We start from the raw sequence: 21654 nt of genomic DNA, 5'->3' as shown, positions 1-21654 counted from the left end.
ATGCTGTGGTATATGTGTACTTTTTACTTAGAGGTCTAATCTCATAGTGCTTAGTAGAAAAAGGAAGGGAGCTACATACAGCACAAGAATTTTCATATTTTGCTATGTAACAGCTTTCCCAAAGTAACTGATGACTGAATTCTTTCTAACAAATCATCTTGACCACAAATGCTACTTGTTACCCTATGATGTAACAGTTGCATTACAAGAATGCTAAAGGTGCTGAGGCTATGGTTAGAAGGTGGCAGATGGAAACTTCATCCAATAAGAGGAGCTTTTTGTAGCTGAGCTCTTTTCTTCTGACAGTCCTGTCACTACAAGAAAACCCTCTAGGCTCACCAAACAGCCACACACGTATCCTGCTTCTTTGGAAGGAGGAATGCTGACTTAAACATAAAGTCAGTCATAATGCTGACCTTTCACAGTTCTTTCCCATTTTCATACCTAGTAAACAGGTATTATCATTTTATAGGTGAGGAAATTTATGGCACAATATGGTTCAATACCTTGGCCAGTGTCAGATGGCAGTGCTAGGGCTGTAAAAATATTGATGAAATTTTTTGAACATAGGAAGGAAGTGTATATGTTCTGTTTCTCATTTGCCCCATTGTTAGGTTATACCAAAATGTCTTTGGTTTCTTACTATCAAGGCTGGACTTTGTAGCATCAATCCTAGTATACTGAAATTCCCATAATAAGCAATTGGAATGTCTTATACAAATTTGGTTGTGATTTACCTTTGACTATGTAACTTTCGTTTTTATGCTTAATTTAAAAAAAAATTTTCTACAAAGAGAAAATACATTTTGAAAAAAAAAATCCAATAGTAGATTTTATTCTAGAATCATCTCCACCTCATTCTGGCAGTGTTTACTTAAGTGTTTTAATATAATATTAGATTGTTTCATACATTGAATCACCACTGAATATCAACAGAAGTTTTTAAGATAAATCACTTAAAAGCTCACAATATGTGGCTAGTATCTAAAAATATTGTTTGATCCCATATAATTGGAAATTTTATTGTATAACCCTATTTGTATTTCTTGAGGTTGATCTCATACACTACAGCATAATTAAACGGAAATCAGCCACCTAGATAAAGTAGTGAAGTACTCATTCAGAGTGTGGTAAAGTGAAACAGGGCCTAGCCCTCTAACCCACAGAAGACCTCTTCTAGTTCCATCCCTGTCACTCATTATGATTTTAGGTAAAATATATTAAACAGGCTTAATAATTGGCACTGTCTTCATTTCTAAGTTAGCTATGAGGATCCAATGAAATGTTGAATGTAAAAATTTTTTGGTCTCTAAAGCTAATTGTGAATAATAATTATTTTTTCTCTTCTAGTTTAAATATGGAAAAATTTCTTCTAAACATAATGGAAGTGTAAAAAAGGGCGTTATTTTTGCTACTTATTCTTCTCTCATTGGTGAAAGTCAATCCGGTGGTAAATACAAAACAAGATTAAAGCAGCTTCTACATTGGTGCAGTGATGATTTTGATGGAGTGGTATCCTTTACTTATTAGAAGGGGAGTTAAACGGGTTATTTATGTAAAAAGAAACCTTAAAATGGTATTCCCAAGTAAAATGATAGGAAGGATATAAGGAGAGGTTCATTGGTTCTAGAAGTGAACAAAAGATATGTTGTTCTCTGAAAATATAAATGTGCATTCTGTAAATATGAAGGTGAACATTTTCTCCCACTTGATAGTTTATTTTTTCCAATCATTCTAAATTTCCAAACCCCTTTTCCCTTTCCCCCTCCCCAAGATGACAAGCAATCTGACATAGATTATACATATAATCATATTAAATATATTTCTACATCAGAACAAAAGGGAAAAACCATGGGAAAGGGATGGGGGAATTGAAAACAGTATGCTTTAATCTGCATAGTTCTTTCTCTGCATGTGGATGTAAATTTCTATCATGAGTCTTTTGGAATTATCTTAGACTTGGCTTTTCTCAGCAATACAGTGATCTATCAGTGGATCAAGATCAGCTTATCTTTATAGAAACCTGATCATGTTAAGAAAAGTAATTTGATTCCTATGTGTATTCTCAAAATAAGCTGCGTTTCAGTGGTCTTCTATGAAAACTTCTAGATCTGATATTTAGAAGAATTAATTGGAATATCTCCAAGACATTTGTGGACACAATCTCCTATTCTCATTTTCTCTCTGTCTCTGACTCTTTCTCTCTCTTTTCTTGATTAGGTCCCAAGGCAAGTAGGGGAAATTTTATTTAATTGACTTTCCAACCTTTATATTCCTTCCCTGGTGAAAAATGTCAATGTATAGGTCTTCTTCCCCCAAAGCCTGGGAATCCTGATTTTTGTATTCTTCCTTGACTCAATCTTATAGATAGTATTTGATGAATGCCACAAAGCTAAGAACTTATGTCCTGTTGGTTCTTCAAAGCCAACTAAGACAGGCTTAGCTGTACTAGAACTGCAGAACAAACTGCCACGAGCCAGAGTGGTTTATGCCAGCGCCACTGGTATGTGTTTATTACCACCAGCATTCCTATTCTCTTCCCTATACTACCCTTGCCATAACACTAATGCTTGGGGTTGGGGACTTGGTTTGTTTGTTTTTTTTCCCAAAGGTGCTTCTGAACCAAGAAACATGGCCTATATGAACCGGCTTGGAATATGGGGTGAAGGAACCCCATTTAGAGAATTCAGTGATTTCATTCAGGCTGTAGAACGAAGGTAAAAAAGTATAGAAGATTCCATTTTGTCATTTTTAGAAATGAAAACCATTTTCTATTAAGTTTTTACTCTATGCTACTGAGTTACTTTGTGTTGGTGTTTTTCAGAGGTGTCGGTGCCATGGAAATAGTTGCTATGGATATGAAGCTGAGAGGCATGTACATTGCCAGGCAATTGAGCTTTACTGGTGTGACCTTCAAAATTGAAGAAGTTCTCCTTTCTCAGAGCTATGTTAGAATGTATAATAAGGCAGTAAAACTGGTAAGCTTAGCTTTTCCTAGTATTTTTTAAAAATTCATGTTCTTTCAAATATATTGGTTAGTGTGGTAAAAATCATCTGCCCACATGATATCTAAAATGGTTAAATAGATTTAATTTTCTTTAAAAACAACTATAATTACCATCACTATGAAAAAGAAAAATACTTGGATGACTGGTTACTAAATCAGTAACTATACTATTTTATTTTTAGAAGCTTTTAAGTTTCCTCTTATTGAGTTAACAGTTTGAAAACCTATTCATACCCATCAGCCTTATGATTGTCTAAAGTTTAGAGTATTTTTTCCAACTATATTCTATGTAAACTAGAAAACAATAGAGGAAAAGTTGACTCTGTTGTTGATTCTTTGTTTTCAGATGTAGTCTGAAACGTTTTTGAGGATCTTTATTTGAAAAACAGTTTCTCTTTTAATTGTATAATATGTAAACTATTGATATTTCCTTTAATTTAGTGGGTAAATGCTAGAGAGAGATTTCAGCAAGCCGCTGATCTTATAGATGCAGAGCAGCGAATGAAGAAATCTATGTGGGGGCAGTTCTGGTCTGCTCATCAGAGGTTTTTCAAATACCTGTGTATAGCATCCAAAGTCAAGAGAGTTGTACAGCTAGCTCGAGAAGAAATCAAGAATGGAAAAGTAAGTTATTGAAAGATTTAGACTAAAAGACCTTAATTTGTATGGCAGAAATTGTGATGAAGTTTCATTTTCATCGTCTGACTAAACAATCTGGAAGAATTCTTTTCATTTCAAAACACAAACAAATTTTTGTTATTGTATTATAATACCTTTTATAAGAAACCATGTCTCTTATCAAAGTTTAATCATACATTCCTACTTTGTTTCAAACTTTTATATTTTTATCTTTTATTTAATCTATTTTCTCCTTTCTCCAGTGTGTTGTCATTGGTCTGCAGTCAACAGGAGAAGCTCGAACTTTAGAAGCCCTAGAAGAGGGTGGAGGAGAATTAAATGACTTTGTGTCAACAGCCAAGTAATGTCTTCATTTTTCTTTTTGAACTTTTTAATCTGTATATATGTGAATTGTTCAGTAACTAAAATGGTTTCCTCTAACACTTGTTAGAAAAGTAATGTTCTGTTTATCTTTATGGTATTTTTTTTTTTAACCTTGTAAATCAATACCAAAAAATATAGTGACCACAACTCATTTCTCCTGGTAGCAACTCCAATAACAAAATTAATGAAATAGTCTTTTCTGGTTTCCATACCTAGCTTCTCTTACCTTGAATTAGTATTGTAAAAGTATTTTTTATGAGGCTGATTTTATTTATTAAAAGTAGTTTGCTTTTAATGGAGAACATTGCTTGATGCGTGAAATATTACCTGGGAGGGAATATATCATTTCTCCTGGTACATTTTTACATATTTTTTTAAAAATGTCGTGATGTATTTCACCTTAACTTTGTTGAATATAAAGGATCGGAGTGATTGATTAACTCTTAATTTATAAGAAAATACTAAATATATATGTATTTTTTCCTACTAAGTTAGTAACATGTTATTAGGATATAATAGAGTTCCAGTTTTTTTTTTTTTTTTTTTTTTTAGTTTTATTATTTTTCTCTTTTTCTATTCCTTAAACAGAGGGGTATTACAGTCACTCATCGAAAAACACTTTCCAGCTCCAGATAGAAAGAAGCTCTTTAGTTTGCTCGGAATTGATTTGACTGCTCAGAGTAACAACAGCTCACCCAGAGATAGTCCTTGTAAAGAGAATAAAATAAAGAAACGCAAAGGTAGGTTTGTGCTCTTCTCTAATGCTTATAGGAATTTGAGCATTGGGAAATGATAAACTTTAGAAGCAGGGAGGCAGCTAGGTGGTGCAGTGGATAGATCACCAGCCTTGAATTCAGGACGTGAGTTCAAATTTGGTCTCAGACACTTAACACTGCCTAGCTGTGTGACCCTGGGCAAGTCACTTAACCCCAGCCTCAGTGGGGGGGGGGGAACTTCAGAAGCAAATAGTTCTTAATTGGAGGTATTATGAAAACATTCTTCACAGATGTTAACCCTAGATCTTTTTATCATGTACTGAATCCAGCTTTCTAAAAAATGGACCTGAACCAGTGTCATCCTGCCAGTAAAAATCCAGTTTTACTTACTAGTTTTCAGTATATTGATTATTATTGATTATTGATAACTCTAAAATAAAAGAATCCTGTCATGGTAGAGCTTTCAGAATTTTAAACAATGAAATTAGCTGAAAAGTATGGGAACAAAATTAATTTATGTGTCCTGTTATCTTATGTTGTATTGTATTTTATAACCTTAGGCAAAACTTCTGTATTAGATTCTGATAGTCCAATCAGGAAGTATACTTTGCCAAGTCCTCCCAAAGTACTCAATTTGAGGGTCAGATAACCACCATTTTCTTTTTAAGGTTCTTGCTTAGCAAGACAGCTTGACAGTAGTGACTATTAAGTACTAGCTTTACACTCATGAACACATACATTCAAGTTTTCCTTCTGTTAAGTAGTAGATTTTGTGACTTTAGAAAAAATCATTGCTTCCAGCAACTCTTTAAGTTATATAATATGAATGTGATCTCTATCCCTTGAGGAAGTTTACTGTACCTATGAAAAAGACAAATCTCATCATTCCCAAACTCACTTTCTCCTCCCTCACCCCCCCTCCCAACATGGCCTCAGGTGATAAAAGATTTCCTCAACAGATCTTGTTGTCCATCTGCATTAGCCAACATTGTGTTTTTCTACATGTTAACTGGGAAATGAAAAATGACTATTTTAGAACTTGGTTTGGTTGAAATATAGTTTTATTACATTTTCATCATTTAAACTATTCAAATTTGTGAGTCCATTAATAATGATGTTTAGTCCTTCTCAAAACTAGTAGTTGGTCATTATTTAGAATTTACTGTTTCTTCCTTTAAGATGAATAAGTATTTTACTTCTTCACTGAATTTTTCAAAGAGAAGTTTCTATATGATGGTTTGTTTGGCACATAGATTTTAATGTAGCAAACATTACTTCAGTAAGACAAATGTTCAGGATTCCATTTCTGTACAAGAATACATAGGAATTGCATGAGAATAGAGGCTGTTCTGTTTCAGTTTTGTATCCCCAACACAGAGCTAGGACACACTAGGTATTTAATAAATAAGTACATGTGGATTATGATATTCTGACTTGAATCTGATGTTTGGGAATTTAAAAAATATATGTTTTATGACAACTCATTTTGTTTTACGGTGCAACATAGGGGAAGAAATCAGCAGAGAGGCCAAAAAAGCACGGAAAGTTGGTGGCCTTACTGGAAGCAGTTCTGATGATAGTGGAAGTGAATCTGATGCCTCTGATAATGAAGAAACTGACTATGAGAGCTCAAAAAACATGAGTTCTGGAGATGACGATGATTTTAACCCATTTCGAGATGAATCTAGTGAAGATGATGAAGATGGCAAGTTAACATTTTCTTACTCCTTAAAACATTAAAAAATAATATTGTCATGTTTGAACTTTTTAAAAATTTATGCAGTGTAATAATAAAATGGCAAGTAAAAGTTGACCCTAGAGTATTATTTGGTTCTCGTGTTTTAAATATAGTTTTTACCAGTGATTTTGTGTAAGTAATCCTTTACCATCCTGCACAACTCTCAAACTCATGTGCTAACAAATTTAATTTCATTTAATTTTGAATTGATTTCTTCTTATATTCAGATCCTTGGTTAATCAGAAAAGACCACAAGAAAAGCAAAGAGAAAAAAAAGAAAAAAAGTATTGATCCAGATTCTATTCAAAGTGCCTTATTAGCGTCAGGTCTGGGATCAAAACGACCAAGTTTTTCTTCTACATCTCTTGTCACTACTCCCAATAACACACAAGGTATGGTTATGATTTTTCTACAGAGGAAATATATGAAGTATTTTAAGTATAATAATAAAAAAAAGCTTAATACTGATTTTATTGACTTTCTGATATAGCTAATAGTAATAGTAACAGCAACAGTCTTGTAACAAGTCAGGATGCTGTTGAAAGAGCCCAGCAGATGAAGAAAGATTTGCTGGACAAATTGGAAAAATTAGCTGAAGATCTTCCTCCTAATACACTGGATGAACTTATCGATGAGCTGGGTGGTCCAGAAAATGTGGCTGAGGTAATTAAACTAAGACTTTGTTCTGTGTATTAGGGAAATTTTGACATTTCTTAGGATTTTAGTAGTAGGAACTGTACTGGATCTAGAGTGAAGTGGGTGTGACTCCTTCCTCTGTGACTTTGGGTTTGGGTTGACTCTTGGTCATATAATAAATATGAGTTCTCTTAGTTGATAGTAATTGAGACAAAAGTACCACTTTGTACTCCTTCAGATGACTGGCCGAAAGGGGAGAGTTGTAAGCAATGATGATGGAAGCATATCTTATGAGTCAAGGTCTGAAGCTGATGTGCCCGTGGAAATTCTAAACATCACAGAGAAGCAGAGATTCATGGATGGGAATAAGGCAAGTTTCATGGAAAATTTAGAGGAAAGACACATTACCTAAATCTCAGGGAGTAATTTTAACTGGACAGATTTTACTATCAAATATGGCTTGTGTGGCATTGGTAGTTATATATTTTTCCAAATAATGCTGTAATAGAACATATCTACTATAATTCTTTAAAATAATTTTGTTGTGCTTTTTATGCTCTTTGGAATATTTTCATTAGATGCTATATATAAAACTTAAAACTGTTACTTCTCCATTAAGCCAAAGAGAATCCAGGAATGACTTTTCCCAAGCATTTCACATAACCCTATTCACCTTTGCCATTTAAAATTGGTGATCTGATTTAACTAGCTATTAGAGATCTCTGTGGAGTCAAGATGGGTTTGAATCCTGTGATCCTAAGCAAGTCATGTAAACTTGAACCAACAATTTCCTTAAGTATAAAGTGAGCATTTTAAAAATAGGCTTTGTTTAGGTCAAATGGCATTATATAGAGAGTGCTTTGCAAACCTCATGTTACTGAACTTTGGGTTTGTTTTATTTGCCTGGGTATATTATATCCAAATGCCATTTGCTATGAGGATATTTTCTGATAAGGGACAATTTATAAATTTGGATGGCTATTACACTATTTCTGGAAAGATCTTGAATCATGACAACTTTTAACAAATTTAAGATAATTAAGAACAGATTTCTTCTCCAGCTTGTTGTTAATGTAACTATTAGGCATTGCTAACAAGAAAATGATATAAAAATTTCTTTCTTGAATCACATTAGACAAGTATGATTTGGACAAAGATGATGATAATTTAGTGCCTTTATTGGCGGGAGGCCAGAGTTTAAAGTAGATGACAGTAATCGATCATTTTCTATTTTTGAATATGAAGTTTGCTTACATATATGGCTAAATATAATTTCAAACACAGATTTCATAAGTGTAGGTAAAATTCTTTTGGAGATTTTGTATTTGATATCTCCTCATTAAATAGTCAAGGTGCTACATCCTCTTTTTGTTTGCAGAGATTATTTATATTTTGTGTTTATTTGATTTAGAATATCGCTATTATCTCAGAAGCAGCCAGTTCAGGTATTTCATTACAAGCAGACCGTCGAGCTAAAAATCAGAGGCGAAGAGTACATATGACTTTGGAATTGCCTTGGAGTGCTGATAGAGCTATTCAGCAGTTTGGTGAGTTATAACTATATTCTATCTTCAATTGGCATATTAAAGTAACTGCACAATTAACTTTATGCCCTTAATTGTTAAAGTGTGTAAATTTAGCCATATTTTAATTTATGGTTCCCTAATAGATTGATAAGTCAGTAAACTGAAGTCTTACTTAGACCCTCAATTTCCCAGATGATTACTATCCTGCCTTTTCAGCTCATTTCAGATTTCCAATGAGAGAGTGACAAAGACTGCATTTTTATTTATTTGAATGAATTCCTGTTAACAGAGCAGTGCTCTTTCTGCTGCAAATCTCCTTGCTCAGTGTGCTGGTAGACCAGTAACAAATGAATTTTAGCTTGAGCTTTTTTCTTACTGTTTCAGTTCTAGAGAATGTCAACTTCTATAGAAGCTTAAAATCAATCCTAATAATCTTACCAAATAAACAAGATCATTTACTTCCCCCCCCCACAAATGCAGGAAGAACTCATAGATCAAACCAAGTTACTGCTCCAGAATATGTATTTCTAATTTCTGAATTGGCTGGAGAACAAAGATTTGCATCTATAGTTGCTAAAAGACTGGAGAGCTTGGTAAGTTCCTGTGAAGTCCTTTTTTGGTATTATTTAAAGAATATGATGGTTTCTATGTGGCTGCCTTCTAGTAAAAGAGACTGGACTATGTTTTTGCAATTGTGTTTTTGATAGGGGGCACTCACACATGGTGACCGTAGAGCAACAGAATCTCGAGATTTGAGCAGGTTCAACTTTGATAACAAGGTATATTTTGCCGATAATCTCTGTATTTAAACATTTTTGTACGTAGTTTGAAATTGTACTTTAAAAAAAAATAAAAAGCAAAAATTTCCTTGAACAGAAAACTAGTGGTCTATTTAGAATAAAAAGAGTATATAATTCTTAAAATATGTATGTCAGGAAAACATATTGATAAACATGCATTTAAACCAGTATAATTTGGTGTTCATTCAGTTACAGTTTTGGGGCCAATGTAAGAATCTAAATGTTACATTAAAACTCTTTCTTTTCTTATACCATGTAGACTTGGAATTCTCTATCTCTCTCTCTCTCTCTCTCTATATATATATATATATATATATATATATATATATATCCATGACTGAGAACCCAAGAATTAACATTGCTTTCAAAATTAGTTGGAAGTTAGTTATACTTGTTATATCCCTGATTGAGAGATTCCATAATGTGTCATACAGCAAAATTCTTACTTTATACAAGATATAAGTACTTAGAAGTTTTTTCTTTTTATTTCTTTTCCCTCCAGTATGGTAGAAATGCTTTGGAAATTGTTATGAAATCTATTGTGAACCTAGATTCCCCAATGGTATCACCACCTCCTGATTACCCTGGAGAATTCTTCAAAGGTAAAATTTTAGATAGAGTAAAATCTGATACAAAAATAAAACTTTATTCAAGTTCAAGTAAATAAAGCTTTATTAAAATGCCACCACATACATTCAAGGTATAAAGACTCTCTGATGCAATGTCATTCAAACCATAACAGAATCATTACCCTCCCTTTAAATAAAGAAAACTAGTTTAAATTAGGTCTCAGACACTTATTAGATATGTGATTCTGGACAAGTCACTTTGCCCCAATTGTCTCCAAAATTAAGAAAACTATTTAAGTGAAAACAATAAATAAATACCTCCCCTTTGAGTACTACTTGAAATAATTTTGTTTGTATAAAAGTTTTCAATTTTATGTAATCACATGCATTTTATCTTTTATGGTCATTTATTATATTTGGTCAAGAATTCTTCCTTGTCACTTTGAATCATGAAAATTATTAGGTCTTTTCTTCTAGTTTTATTTACCTTGAGATTCTTGAATTTTGTCAGATACAATAACTTTTTAGCATACTGGTTTAACACTTAGTAAATTTATCATGAGCAGCAATTATCTCTTCCTCTATGTAAAGCCTGCCTTGTTTTTTTTTTTTTTGAGGCTGGGGTTAAGTGACTTGCCCAGGGTCACAGTGCTAGGAAGTGTTAAGTGTCTGAGACCATATTTGAACTCTGGTCCTCCTGAATTCAGAGCTGGTGCTCTATCTACTGCGCCACCTAGCTGCCCTAGCCTGCTTTATTCTTATGTTAATATAATTCTTATATATTTCATAGTAAGCCTTGGGTATTTTGTTTATTTTGTTGGCTATTGTGAAAGGAATTTATTTTTGTATTCTTCTAAGTTCTCTTCACTAACATATAGAAACCTTAATTTGTGGGTTTATCCTACTGAAGTGATTAATTGTTCATTTAATCTTTATTTGAATTTTCAGGGCTCTCTATATAATCATTTGTAAAAGGCAATAACTTGGTTTCTTGATTGATTATGCTTGTTTTTCTCAGTTTTTTTTTTTTATTACTTTTGCTGTTATTATTTATTATAGCAATTCTAGGGACTATATCAAGTAAAATAAGAGTTAAAGTAATTTACTTTGTTCCTTTTCTTATTGGTAAGACCTCTGAGGTGTCATCATTACATTGATCTTCATCCACATAAGTTATTACCTCTTTCTTGTTCCTGAATTTTGACACATGAATAATCTTAATCTGTAATATTGCTCTACTTTCCTTGTGAGTGTTGTGGGTATGAGTATTTAAAATTTCATTCATTAGGTCTTATTCCATGAATTCTGAGTGAGATATGTAAGGTCAAATTCATCTCCTTTTCATTAGCATCTTGATTATTATTCATATACACATGTAGAAAAGGCATGATTATGTGAGATCATAGGTTTTCTTAATAGCTCTCTTCTTACATATTTTTCCTCTTTTGAACCACTAAGTATCTGTTGCTAATCTTCCTCTATTGTATCCCTTCTTATATCAAACCCTTGGTAAGTATGCAAAAAATTTTCTTTCTTTCCCTTTCTCCATTTTGAAATTTGCTCTTTTGACTGCCAGCCCTTTCTTCTGCCCTTTGTTAGATATTTAGATATAGTCAATCCCTGTGCCTCATATTTTAAGCTTAGACACCAATATTATAAACACTACTTGTGAAAGTCAACCCCAGTAATATTTTGTATTTTCTGTAAAAGAACTTTTTCTGAGTTACTTCTTTTTTAAACTGTATTAATTAATGATTTTTAAAAAGACTACTTAACAATTTTCAAATGTTAGTAATAATTAAACTTTGCCTAAAGTAATAGTCTTTATTTTGATATGACTAAAATATATCAATGATGTTTTTACCCTAAACTAGTATAATTATGAATCAAAAATAATTGTAACTCTTCTCAGTTCATTTTTACCATTTTGTCATAAAAGCCACTTCATCTAGTCAGGCATATTTGAAATTCCCTAAATCAACTTAATTGGATTATAGTGTTAGATTTTTTTTTTTTTTCCTCTTCACTGTTATTTCTCAGTGGACAATCAAAAAAAATCAACACATTTGTCATGTTTGCAAATTCTCATTTTATACAAATAACTCCTTTTCCTGAAATTTGAGAAACTTATTCACAGCCACTTCTCTGTAATTACCACCATTGGTCACTGCATTGACCAGAATAAGCCTTTCAGTAATCATTATGCTATTGTAGTCTTCATATACACTGTGTCTTCTTATTTTGCACTATGTAGACTTAGATTTTTTTTCTTTATAATTATTGATTTTTATTATATTGTATATTAAGTTATAATAAACAATAATAATTTGTTATAATTTATAAATTTTTAAAACAATGCATAGATAATTTGACAACATTCACCCTTGCATAGCCTTGTGTTTCAGATTTTCTCCTCCCCATCACTCTCTCCCCTAGATGGCAAGCAATTCAATATATGTGAAATCCAATTTGTGTAAAACTATTTATACAGTTCTCTTGCTGCACAAGAGAAATCAGATCAAAAAAAGTAAATTAGTAAGAAAACAAAATGCAAGCTAACAACAACAAAAAGAGTGAGAATGTTATATTGTGATTCACATTCAGTTCCTGCAGTCCTCTCTCTGAGTATAGATGTCTCTCTTCATTACAAAATCATTGGAACTGGCATCAATCAGAATTGATCATCATGTAATATTGATGTTGTCGTGCACAATCATCTCTTGATGCTGCTCTTTTCACTTAGCATCAGTCTATGTATGGATTTAGATTTTCAAGTCCAATGAATTCTTCATGATGATCTTTTCTTAAGGTGCAGTAATTGCTTAATTTAATATTACCTTCTCTTTTGTCCATTCCCTACTCTACTTTCAGGGTACCCGCTTGACTACCTCCCCTTAACTACATGGACATATTTTAATTTCTAAAGTAAATGTTTATCCCTTCAATTGCAAATGAAAAAATGGAGTGTTTTGGAAACACTATAAGTAACTTGGTAATGCCAAGCTGAAGAAAGAGCATTAAAACTTAAAACCCTTGGAGCCAAATATGGGACAAATGTTATTGTATTTTTTTAATGAAGAATCTTAAGTGCTTTAGCTCAAACACATCAGATTATGTCTTTAGAAGTGTAATGCTTTGATTAAACAAGTAGGTAGAAAATAGAAGGTTGTGTTGGGAAAACGTTAGTGTCAATTTTGACATACACATGTTGTATCTACAGATAAATTTTTTATTGAAAGATTTTGTTAATCATCTAAGTTTTCTTCATTATCCTTCCTTTTTCCCTTCTCATAGAGGCATCCTTTATTCTCATGTTAACAATATTTTTAAGTACCAAATAAAGACTAAAAGCTTCACAAAACTGAATAGATGTAGAAGTGCACATCAGAATTTTTCAGCACTCACCTTTTTGTGTGTGTTCTTTACATTATTGTAGTCACTGTGTATATTTTTAGTCTGCTTTATTTCACATAAACCTTCCTGTGCTTCTCCATATTTGTTATCTCTTACAACACAATAATTACTCTTTCATTACATTTTTGTGTCAGTCTCTCTAACCATTCCCTAATTAGTGGGCATCTGCTTTGTTTTCCAGTGCTTTGCTATCACAAATTGAGTGCTACTATAAAGATTTTGGCACATAGGAATACTTATTTTCATTGTTTTCATTTAAGGTTATATTTTCAAACTAAAAAATTAACCAATTTAAATAAGGTCTTGTGTGTTTGGTATTCTATATCCAGATTTTATCCTTTCTAAGAACAGATCTTTCTAAATTCTGAGATACTTTTTTTCTGTTATACACCTGATATCAAAGGCTAGATGTCTTAAACCAGCCTCTCACTTCTACCCTCCACTCCTAACCTCTCTCCCCCATCCCAATCCTTTCTTCTGCTACCAGTACTTTGTCCATTGTATCAAACTGAAACAAAATCAAACTTCCTTTTCTGGTACAAACTGCAGGGTTCTTTTAGAACAGTGGTAAATATGGATGGCTGTGGTTAGGTAAAATGACTTAACAAGGGAGTGGCTTAAGAAATATTCATATATTTTCTTTTAGATGTCCGACAAGGCTTAATAGGCGTGGGTCTTATAAATGTGGAAGACCGTTCTGGAATTTTGACTCTTGACAAAGGTATTCCTCTTGATTTTGTTTTTATATACTTTTTTATATTTATTATTATATAATTTATATTTATATAAATAATGTATACTCTAAAACAAAGGTAGGCATTTACTAATTTATAATATGTTTTGGACCAAGAGAATATAGTGGGTACATGTACATGATATGGTAGCAGGAAAAAAATGCTAAAGTGCTAGAATTTTCATAAGGCAATTTTAGGTGAAGAGATAGGAAAAATCAGGGAACTATATATGAAAAGGGAGCAAAGCAAAATAATGACAGTTTTTTTTGTTCCTTATCACTTAAGTTAATTAGAGGTTTAATTGTGATTTCTCTTTCAGATTACAATAACATAGGAAAATTCCTAAATCGTATTTTGGGTATGGAGGTCCACCAACAGAATGCCTTGTTTCAGTATTTCTCAGACACACTTAATGCAGTCATACAAAATGCCAAAAAGAATGGAAGATATGATATGGGTATTTTAGGTAAGTAGTAAACTCAAAATAAGGTAATATATTCTTATGTTATTAATTTTTTTTCTTATATTGATTTTATTATTCTTTAAAGATCTTGGTTCTGGGGATGAGAAGGTGAGGAAAACAGATGCTAAGAAATTTCTAACACCAGGATATTCAACTTCAGGTCATGTTGAATTGTACACGGTAAGTTAAATATATACATTTCATGTTGTGGGCAAATCTGATGCTTAGATGAATGCCCTGTCATGTATCTCATAGTTATACCTTACTTTGTTTTTATTTTTGTTTCTCCTACAGATCAGTGTAGAGAGAGGCATGTCTTGGGAAGAGGCAACCAAGATTTGGGCAGAACAGACAGGACCAGATGATGGTTTTTATTTATCACTGCAAGTAGGAACCTCTAATACTTAAATGACTATAAGACCAGACTAATTTCTTTTTCAGCAGTATAGTTTTTATTGGTTTTTTTTTAATGTTTTAAAAAATACTTTATAGGATACATTCATGAAATTTTTACTTTCCTAATTTAGTTAAATAATATTTACATTTAAGCAAGAGGGTACTCTCAGAGTTTATAATCTATGGGAGGAGAAGGGCTGGAAGGGTATTGGAGGGGAGATATGGAGTAGAACCCAGTACCTGGGTCCAAGTGTCAAAAGTCTGGAAAGTCAGAAAGTGGCTGATAGGTGCTTATCAGTGAAAAAAAAAATTTATTAAAGGGTTTGTGTTTTATTTATATTTATTTATATTTTATTTATTTAAATATCTGAAATACCAAAAAATAAGAGAGAGGCACGAACAGCCCTTAAATTCAAAAGGCTCCCATTTTAGGTTCTCAACAAACATAAAGAGTAGAGTGATTTCTGTGCACATTATATATGGTGTTATATTTTCATAAGTGTGGCCTGAACATACTGAGACTAGTGGATAACATGAACTTATTGTCGCCAGGAGCTGGGCAACCAAATGATGAAATGTTTGAGGCCTTAGCAACCCATGAAACAATATAAGAAATGGTCCTTAGTCTTTGCCCACTTAATTGTAAACATAATGACAAAATTGGGGCAATGAATGCTCAAGAATGCATTTTTTTAGGCTGCCAAAACTTTTGACTATTGATCATCTAAATATAAGGTCTTTGCCCAATGATGGTGGATGTAGTGGGAGCAGAACTCAGTCATTTTAACCTTGTGATTTTTTAATCTAAGTGAAACCAGAAAGATGAGGGAAGTTGTAGTTAAATGGAAGTGTGACTCACAAGTTCTTTTTGGCAAAACAAAGGAGCTTCTAGAACTATTTTTGAATTGGTCATTGTACTACACTAATGAGTATTTGCAGAAAGGTTACCACAAAGATAACTGTTGCATATGCCCCAGTGACTCCTGTGGAGAACAGAATGTGAAGACATTTTGTGATTATTGTATGCTCCTTGTTACCTGGAATGTGCATAAGCACAAGCTAAAATGCTTCCTGTCCTAGATTAATTACAGTAGCAGTCCTGGTCCTAGACAGGAAAGTAGATGAAACGTAAAAATCTATTGGTAGAAAGGAGGTACAAGTCACATGCACAGTCCAGCATACTTGAGAGCAGTCATGTTAATGGGGATGATTTGCAGTGTAAGAAACTAGAAGCAGAAGTAACTTTTTTTTTTTGAGTTATATGTTTAACCTATGGTTTTTTGTTGTTGTTTTATTTTTTTTTTAGGAGCTTACATTCTAAAAAAATAATAGTAGGTGCATGTTTCATATCAAAGAAGTTGAAACTTGACTGCACACATTTGAGCTCCCTCTAGGGATCAATGACAGTAGACCAAGTAGTGTTGTATTTATCTCCGTAAAATATTTTATTAGAATGCTATCTCGATCTTTTTTGTAGATAAGAAATAATAAAAAAACTGCCATCTTGGTGAAAGAGGTGAATCCCAAAAAGAAGCTTTTCTTAGTTTATAGACCAAATACTGGGAAACAGCTTAAACTAGAGACTTTGGCAGATCTGAAAAAGAAGTATAAAAAGGTAATTTTCTTACGTGTGTGTCCATGTGTTTATAGATTTTGTGAACTTTCTCATGTAATTTAATTTTTTGAATGGAAATTCCAATTTTATTTAAAATGTCTAAGGTGATTATCGAAAGATGATTGAGATGTTAGAGATATAAAGGGACCTTAGAAATCATCTTGTCCTATCCCTTATTTCAGACGAGGAAATGAGGTGAGATGGTTTGCTTCAAAGATCATTCAGAGATTTCAGATCACAAATTCAATTTGCTGCATATCTACAAGACCTTATCTTCCTTTCTTCCTTACTTCCTCTTTCCCTCTCTCAATGGATGCTGAGGTGCCAAGATGCCTACTGAGCCTAATTTTGTGTTTTACACAGGGGTTAAAGTTCCACTAATCATTGGTTTGAATGTTTTGGAAAGGGCTTTAGAAAATAACATTATTGTTTTCTAATACTGATGACTTCATCTTGGGCTTGTTTGGAAACATCTTCTGATTCACCTATCAGTGTCTACCAAAACCTTTTATCTTGCTAAAACAAACCTAATTCACATCTGTTCATTAGTGGTTAATAAGTAAAATTTTATTAAGCATCTGCTCTGTCCTCATGAATGTGCTAGACATTGGACATATCAAAAACAAACAAACAAACAAAAAACTAATAAAACCAGGCCCTCCAGGAATGTTCATTTTGGGGTGGGAGAAGGCAATTATTGAGGAAATCAGGAAAAGTTTCATATAAAGTTCTCAGTTTTGAAGGAAAATGGAGGTTAGCCACTACTTCTGATAACTTGGATTTTGCCTTATTTTTACAGGTAGCTTCAGATGATGCCTTGGCTCACTGGCTAGATCAGTATAATTCATCTGCAGATACATGTACTCATGCATATTGGTTAGTATTTGAATGATTTTCAGAATATTTGACAATGAAATGAAGATATAGAAATATAGGTGCATTCACTTTTTTTGTTTTATAAGAGTATTAGACAATGATTTTTTAGAAACACAGACTTTTAATTTTTTTTTTTTTTTTTTTTTTTTTTTCTTCTGTTCATTCCCTGTATTCCTCATAGATTTTTATGCCCAGTGCTCAGATTTCAGCTTACTCTGGTCATGGAGAGTAAATGTTTCATCTTATTTTTTTCAAATTTCCTTTTTGATTAAACCACAACTTCTGAGATACAATCTTCACAAAATGGGATTTTAGTATTTAGTACTTAAGTAAGCAAATGGAAATGCAATGGGAATAAAGCAGCTAAAGTTTTCTAAACTATTACTTTTGGGTTTATATTCTGCTAGAAGAATTGTATTTTGTAATGAAGGTGAGGAATGAGTCTCTTAGATTATGCTTATGATTTGAAATGAATATTCAGTAGTTTCTAATATTCCAGTTGTCTTTTCCATCTAGGTTTTCTTGTATGACCTAGAATATCTTGCCCATTTTGTGAAAAGTAATAGGAAAAAAATAGGCCTAATTTTTATCTGCTCATTATTGGGCAGAGGGATAACATGACTTGCAGTGAGCATTACATTTCTTTGGGAAGATGTTACTGTGTTGAATGTTAGGAATATCCTCCAGGTTTTATGTTCAAAGAAGCTAACTTAAGAATAGGCCTTCTGTTAAACTGAATGCTATGTGCAGTTTGATTTCAGTGTTTTTAGGGATCTGAAGTTTTGTCATTGTTGATAATAAAGCATCCACATTTTCTAATCTCTTGTCCACTGGACTAGGATCTTGGTCTTTGAACAAGCCCAATCTTTTAATCTGCTATTTGCCATTAAAATGGTATGCAGAATATAGATTTTGAACTTTGTAAGAATACCCTTTCTATCAGTAAGCTTATAATGCTTATATATATTATATGTATATAATTATAATTAACCTTTCAATATTACTATCTTGATACGATACTCTAAAGATTTGTTAATGTACTATAGAAGCAATCAATTCTAAACTTGTTTCTGTATTAGGAGATAACTTTATCTGATAATTTGATAGAAGATAATATCATCTCCCACTAAAGCCTGAAATTGTTTTGTACCTTTCTGCTTTTAATTCCACCAGTAATTAGTGTTTTATCATTGCTTATTTATTATACTGATAGTTGAAATTGGGAAGTGGCATTTATTTGGCATTGTTAACATTTGGGATAATGAGTGTAAAATTGAAATGATTAGATGGCTAAAGTAGTTAACTAGAAACTTGATAGTCCCTTTTCAAGGAACCAAGACAATCAAAATAGTGATTGTTTGCTAAGTTTATATAGAGAATCTAAAATGGCAAAGACAGATATGAGAAAAAGATTTGCTGATCCTGAGGTGTGAAGTATAAGGAAAGTAGAATAGAGCCAATTAAGTGGGGAGTAGGCAGAGATTGTGAATTTTGTCTTTGAAATTGAAGAATTAGGAAATTAATCTGTTTCCCTCTTTCTTCCTCCACTCCCTACAGGAGAGGCAATTGCAAAAAAGCAAGTTTGGGATTAATTTGCGAAATAGGTCTTCGATGTCGTACCTATTATGTTTTATGTGGCTCGGTACTGAGTGTTTGGACAAAAGTTGAGGGAGTTCTAGCATCTGTCAGCGGCACAAATGTGAAGATGCAAATAGTTCGGCTACGAACAGAGGATGGTCAACGTATTGTGGGTAAGTTTTGTTTCTATTGCTTTTGAACCCGTGCTAGTCTATAAGCTATAAGAAATAGCCCATTGTTTTCTGAATTTTGTTTCTATTCAAAGGCAGGATGGAGGAGGAAGAGAGAGAGCCATTGCTTCCCCGGCAGAAGGCCCTCCTTTCATTTTCTCACCTCTGATCCACATTGCCTTAGTAGAGGTCCCTGAGTTCTCTCGGCCTCAGAACCCTACCTCCCCCTGCCTCTTCCTCTGTTCACCACTAAGAGTTGCAGAGGGAATTAGCTCTTGTAATTTCCCACATGATGAAGTTATATGTCCAAGACACCATAAAAAGGGCCCCTATAGATGTACTTTTATTTCCTAGTAGGTGGTGAAACAGGACTTGAAATCTCAAAAATTTAAGTTCAAATTGGACCTCATTCACTTAACAGCAAGCTGAGTCTGACACTGAACCTCTCTGTCTCAGGTCCCCCATGTATAAAATAGGGACAGAGCACCCACTGCTTGGTGTGCTGAGAGGATCAGATGAAATCAATGGTCCTTTTCAAAGCTGTTTATGAAGCTAGCTGTTATTATCACTATTTTTCCAGCCAAATTTCCATTTGGCACCTTCAGCTTTTCCTTGATAGTAAGAGTCAGGACCTCCTGTGTCCTTGCCCTCTCCCAAATCACATGTCCCAGCTTCCTTTAATTCTCTGGAGCACCCTCCTGAGCGAGCTTTAATGGCTACAGAAATAGAGGAGATACAATCCCCTTCCCAGGGTTCATGACCAAGAAAATAAAGAGTTGATTGGATGTAGAGGTTTGGGAAGATGTCCCACTTGCTTTGCTGTATGATCCTAAGCAAGTCATTCTAATTCTGACCTCTCTGGCCCTCATCATACTCATGATAGCTGCAGTGTCCTACTAGATGGAGAGGGCTGGACTGTAGCCCTGTAGAAAGGAAGACAAGAGCACAGCACCGTCAGGTGGCATCATAGTCTTTGGGCAGTTCCTGATGCTATTATGTGCTTATTGGAATCCAGGACATGGCCTGGGAAGGTGTAGGCGCCATCCTCGATCAGTATCTATTCTTAGTTCTTGAATTATGGTGCCCCAAGGACTCTTCTTCTTCAGCTGATTGCCAAAGAGATCAGCAAGCAGCTAGCAACTTTTTTATTGGAAATCAAGATTACTTTCTTCCTCTCTTGAAACTTGGTAGGGATAACTACATGGTGCGTCCAGTCCTGGAATCAAGAGGACCCAAGTTCAAATCCAGCCTCACACTTAACACAGCTCTGTGACCTGGGGCTAGTGGCTTAAAAACAGAAGAAATTTGTTTCAGTTCCAGTATGGTTTTGCTTTTCCCATGATTAGACAATCCCCAAGAATTTTTCAAACCCAACTTCTGCTTTATTTCTAATTACAGGTTTGATCATTCCTGCAAATTGTGTCTCTCCCCTTGTAAATCTTCTGTCAACGTCAGACCAGTCCCAGCAACTCGCTGTGCAGCAGAAGCAGATATGGCAGCAGCATCACCCACAGAGCATCACCAATTTGAGCAACTTGTAAAAGAATAGACTGCAGGTTTTGACATGGGTGTTTCTGGAAAAGCTATCCAAGCATATCATTTGCATAAAAATCAGGGACAGATTCCAAAGAATTTTTTCAGTTGCGCTCTCTCTCTGGTAATATTTTGGGAATGAGGAGGTACCTGGAAAAGATGGCCAAACTGAGACTCAGCAATGCTGACGGTGGTGCAAATGTCCTTCCCTACGTAGGCTTTTCCTCTAGTACTTACTTAACTTCCCATTTGCTTTGACTTTGGGCAAGCAGGGGTATGTCTTTTTTTTTTTTTTTTTTTTTTTAATTCATGGGCTTTTTATTGTTTGTTTTTTATTTCCTAAACTAAGACCACAGTTTGTGCAAAAATGTGTGGAATTTCCCAAACTTGGCTTTATCTTGATTTTTGTCCTTCAGCGCTCAGGGTTTACGCAGGACATCCATGCCATGGCTGGGCGAGACCTCCCAGGATGCATGTCTTTGAATCTTTAAATAGAGAAAATCTCTATTGGTTCTTCTTTTCAACATGTAAAACAGGTTTAGAACTAAGCATGAAATGGAAATGGTTGTACATCATGCATTTGGGTTCTTTCCCAGTTTTCGTTCTGACAGTGCATGTCTTTGAAAGCACATCCGTGAGTAAGATCCCACCAAAGTCAGGGGGTGGAGAGGAGCACAATTGTATGGACAGCTATGCTTAGTAAGTGTTGCTTTTCTCCCCTCCTCTTCTGAGGCAGTGAGTCCACCACACGTATGCCCTTCTTTGTGATAAAATTCTTAAATTAAAAATTAGTTCATTTTAATGTATTAATATTCCTAATGTGCTGCAAAAAAAAAACAACAAAAAAACAAAAAAAAACAAAAAAAAAAAAAAAGAAAAAA

General features: G+C 33.7%; 1 protein-coding gene across 2 annotated transcripts in view; it reads left to right on the top strand.

Moving 5' to 3' along the window:
* Positions 1–21159, top strand: part of SBNO1 (strawberry notch homolog 1) — a 64982-nt gene extending 43823 nt beyond the window's left edge. For both annotated transcript variants that reach the window (XM_074299012.1, XM_074299003.1), the window contains exons 9-31: positions 1351–1512; positions 2368–2503; positions 2612–2717; positions 2825–2978; positions 3449–3631; positions 3889–3986; positions 4598–4749; positions 6233–6430; positions 6691–6855; positions 6954–7126; positions 7338–7469; positions 8511–8646; positions 9106–9218; positions 9333–9404; positions 9928–10027; positions 14055–14129; positions 14462–14608; positions 14691–14785; positions 14900–14992; positions 16479–16616; positions 17416–17492; positions 19050–19243; positions 20639–21159. In XM_074299012.1, coding sequence (XP_074155113.1) covers positions 1351–1512; positions 2368–2503; positions 2612–2717; positions 2825–2978; positions 3449–3631; positions 3889–3986; positions 4598–4749; positions 6233–6430; positions 6691–6855; positions 6954–7126; positions 7338–7469; positions 8511–8646; positions 9106–9218; positions 9333–9404; positions 9928–10027; positions 14055–14129; positions 14462–14608; positions 14691–14785; positions 14900–14992; positions 16479–16616; positions 17416–17492; positions 19050–19243; positions 20639–20781 — 3042 coding nt within the window. In that variant the 3' untranslated portion in view covers positions 20782–21159. The remainder of the gene's footprint in view (positions 1–1350; positions 1513–2367; positions 2504–2611; positions 2718–2824; positions 2979–3448; positions 3632–3888; positions 3987–4597; positions 4750–6232; positions 6431–6690; positions 6856–6953; positions 7127–7337; positions 7470–8510; positions 8647–9105; positions 9219–9332; positions 9405–9927; positions 10028–14054; positions 14130–14461; positions 14609–14690; positions 14786–14899; positions 14993–16478; positions 16617–17415; positions 17493–19049; positions 19244–20638) is intronic.
* Positions 21160–21654: the final 495 nt, after the last annotated feature.

Source organism: Sminthopsis crassicaudata, chromosome 1 (assembly GCF_048593235.1).
Source record: "Sminthopsis crassicaudata isolate SCR6 chromosome 1, ASM4859323v1, whole genome shotgun sequence".
NCBI classification, from domain to species: Eukaryota; Metazoa; Chordata; class Mammalia; order Dasyuromorphia; family Dasyuridae; genus Sminthopsis; species Sminthopsis crassicaudata.
Note: the sequence above shows the minus strand (reverse complement) of the source record. Positions and strands in the feature narration are given on the sequence as shown.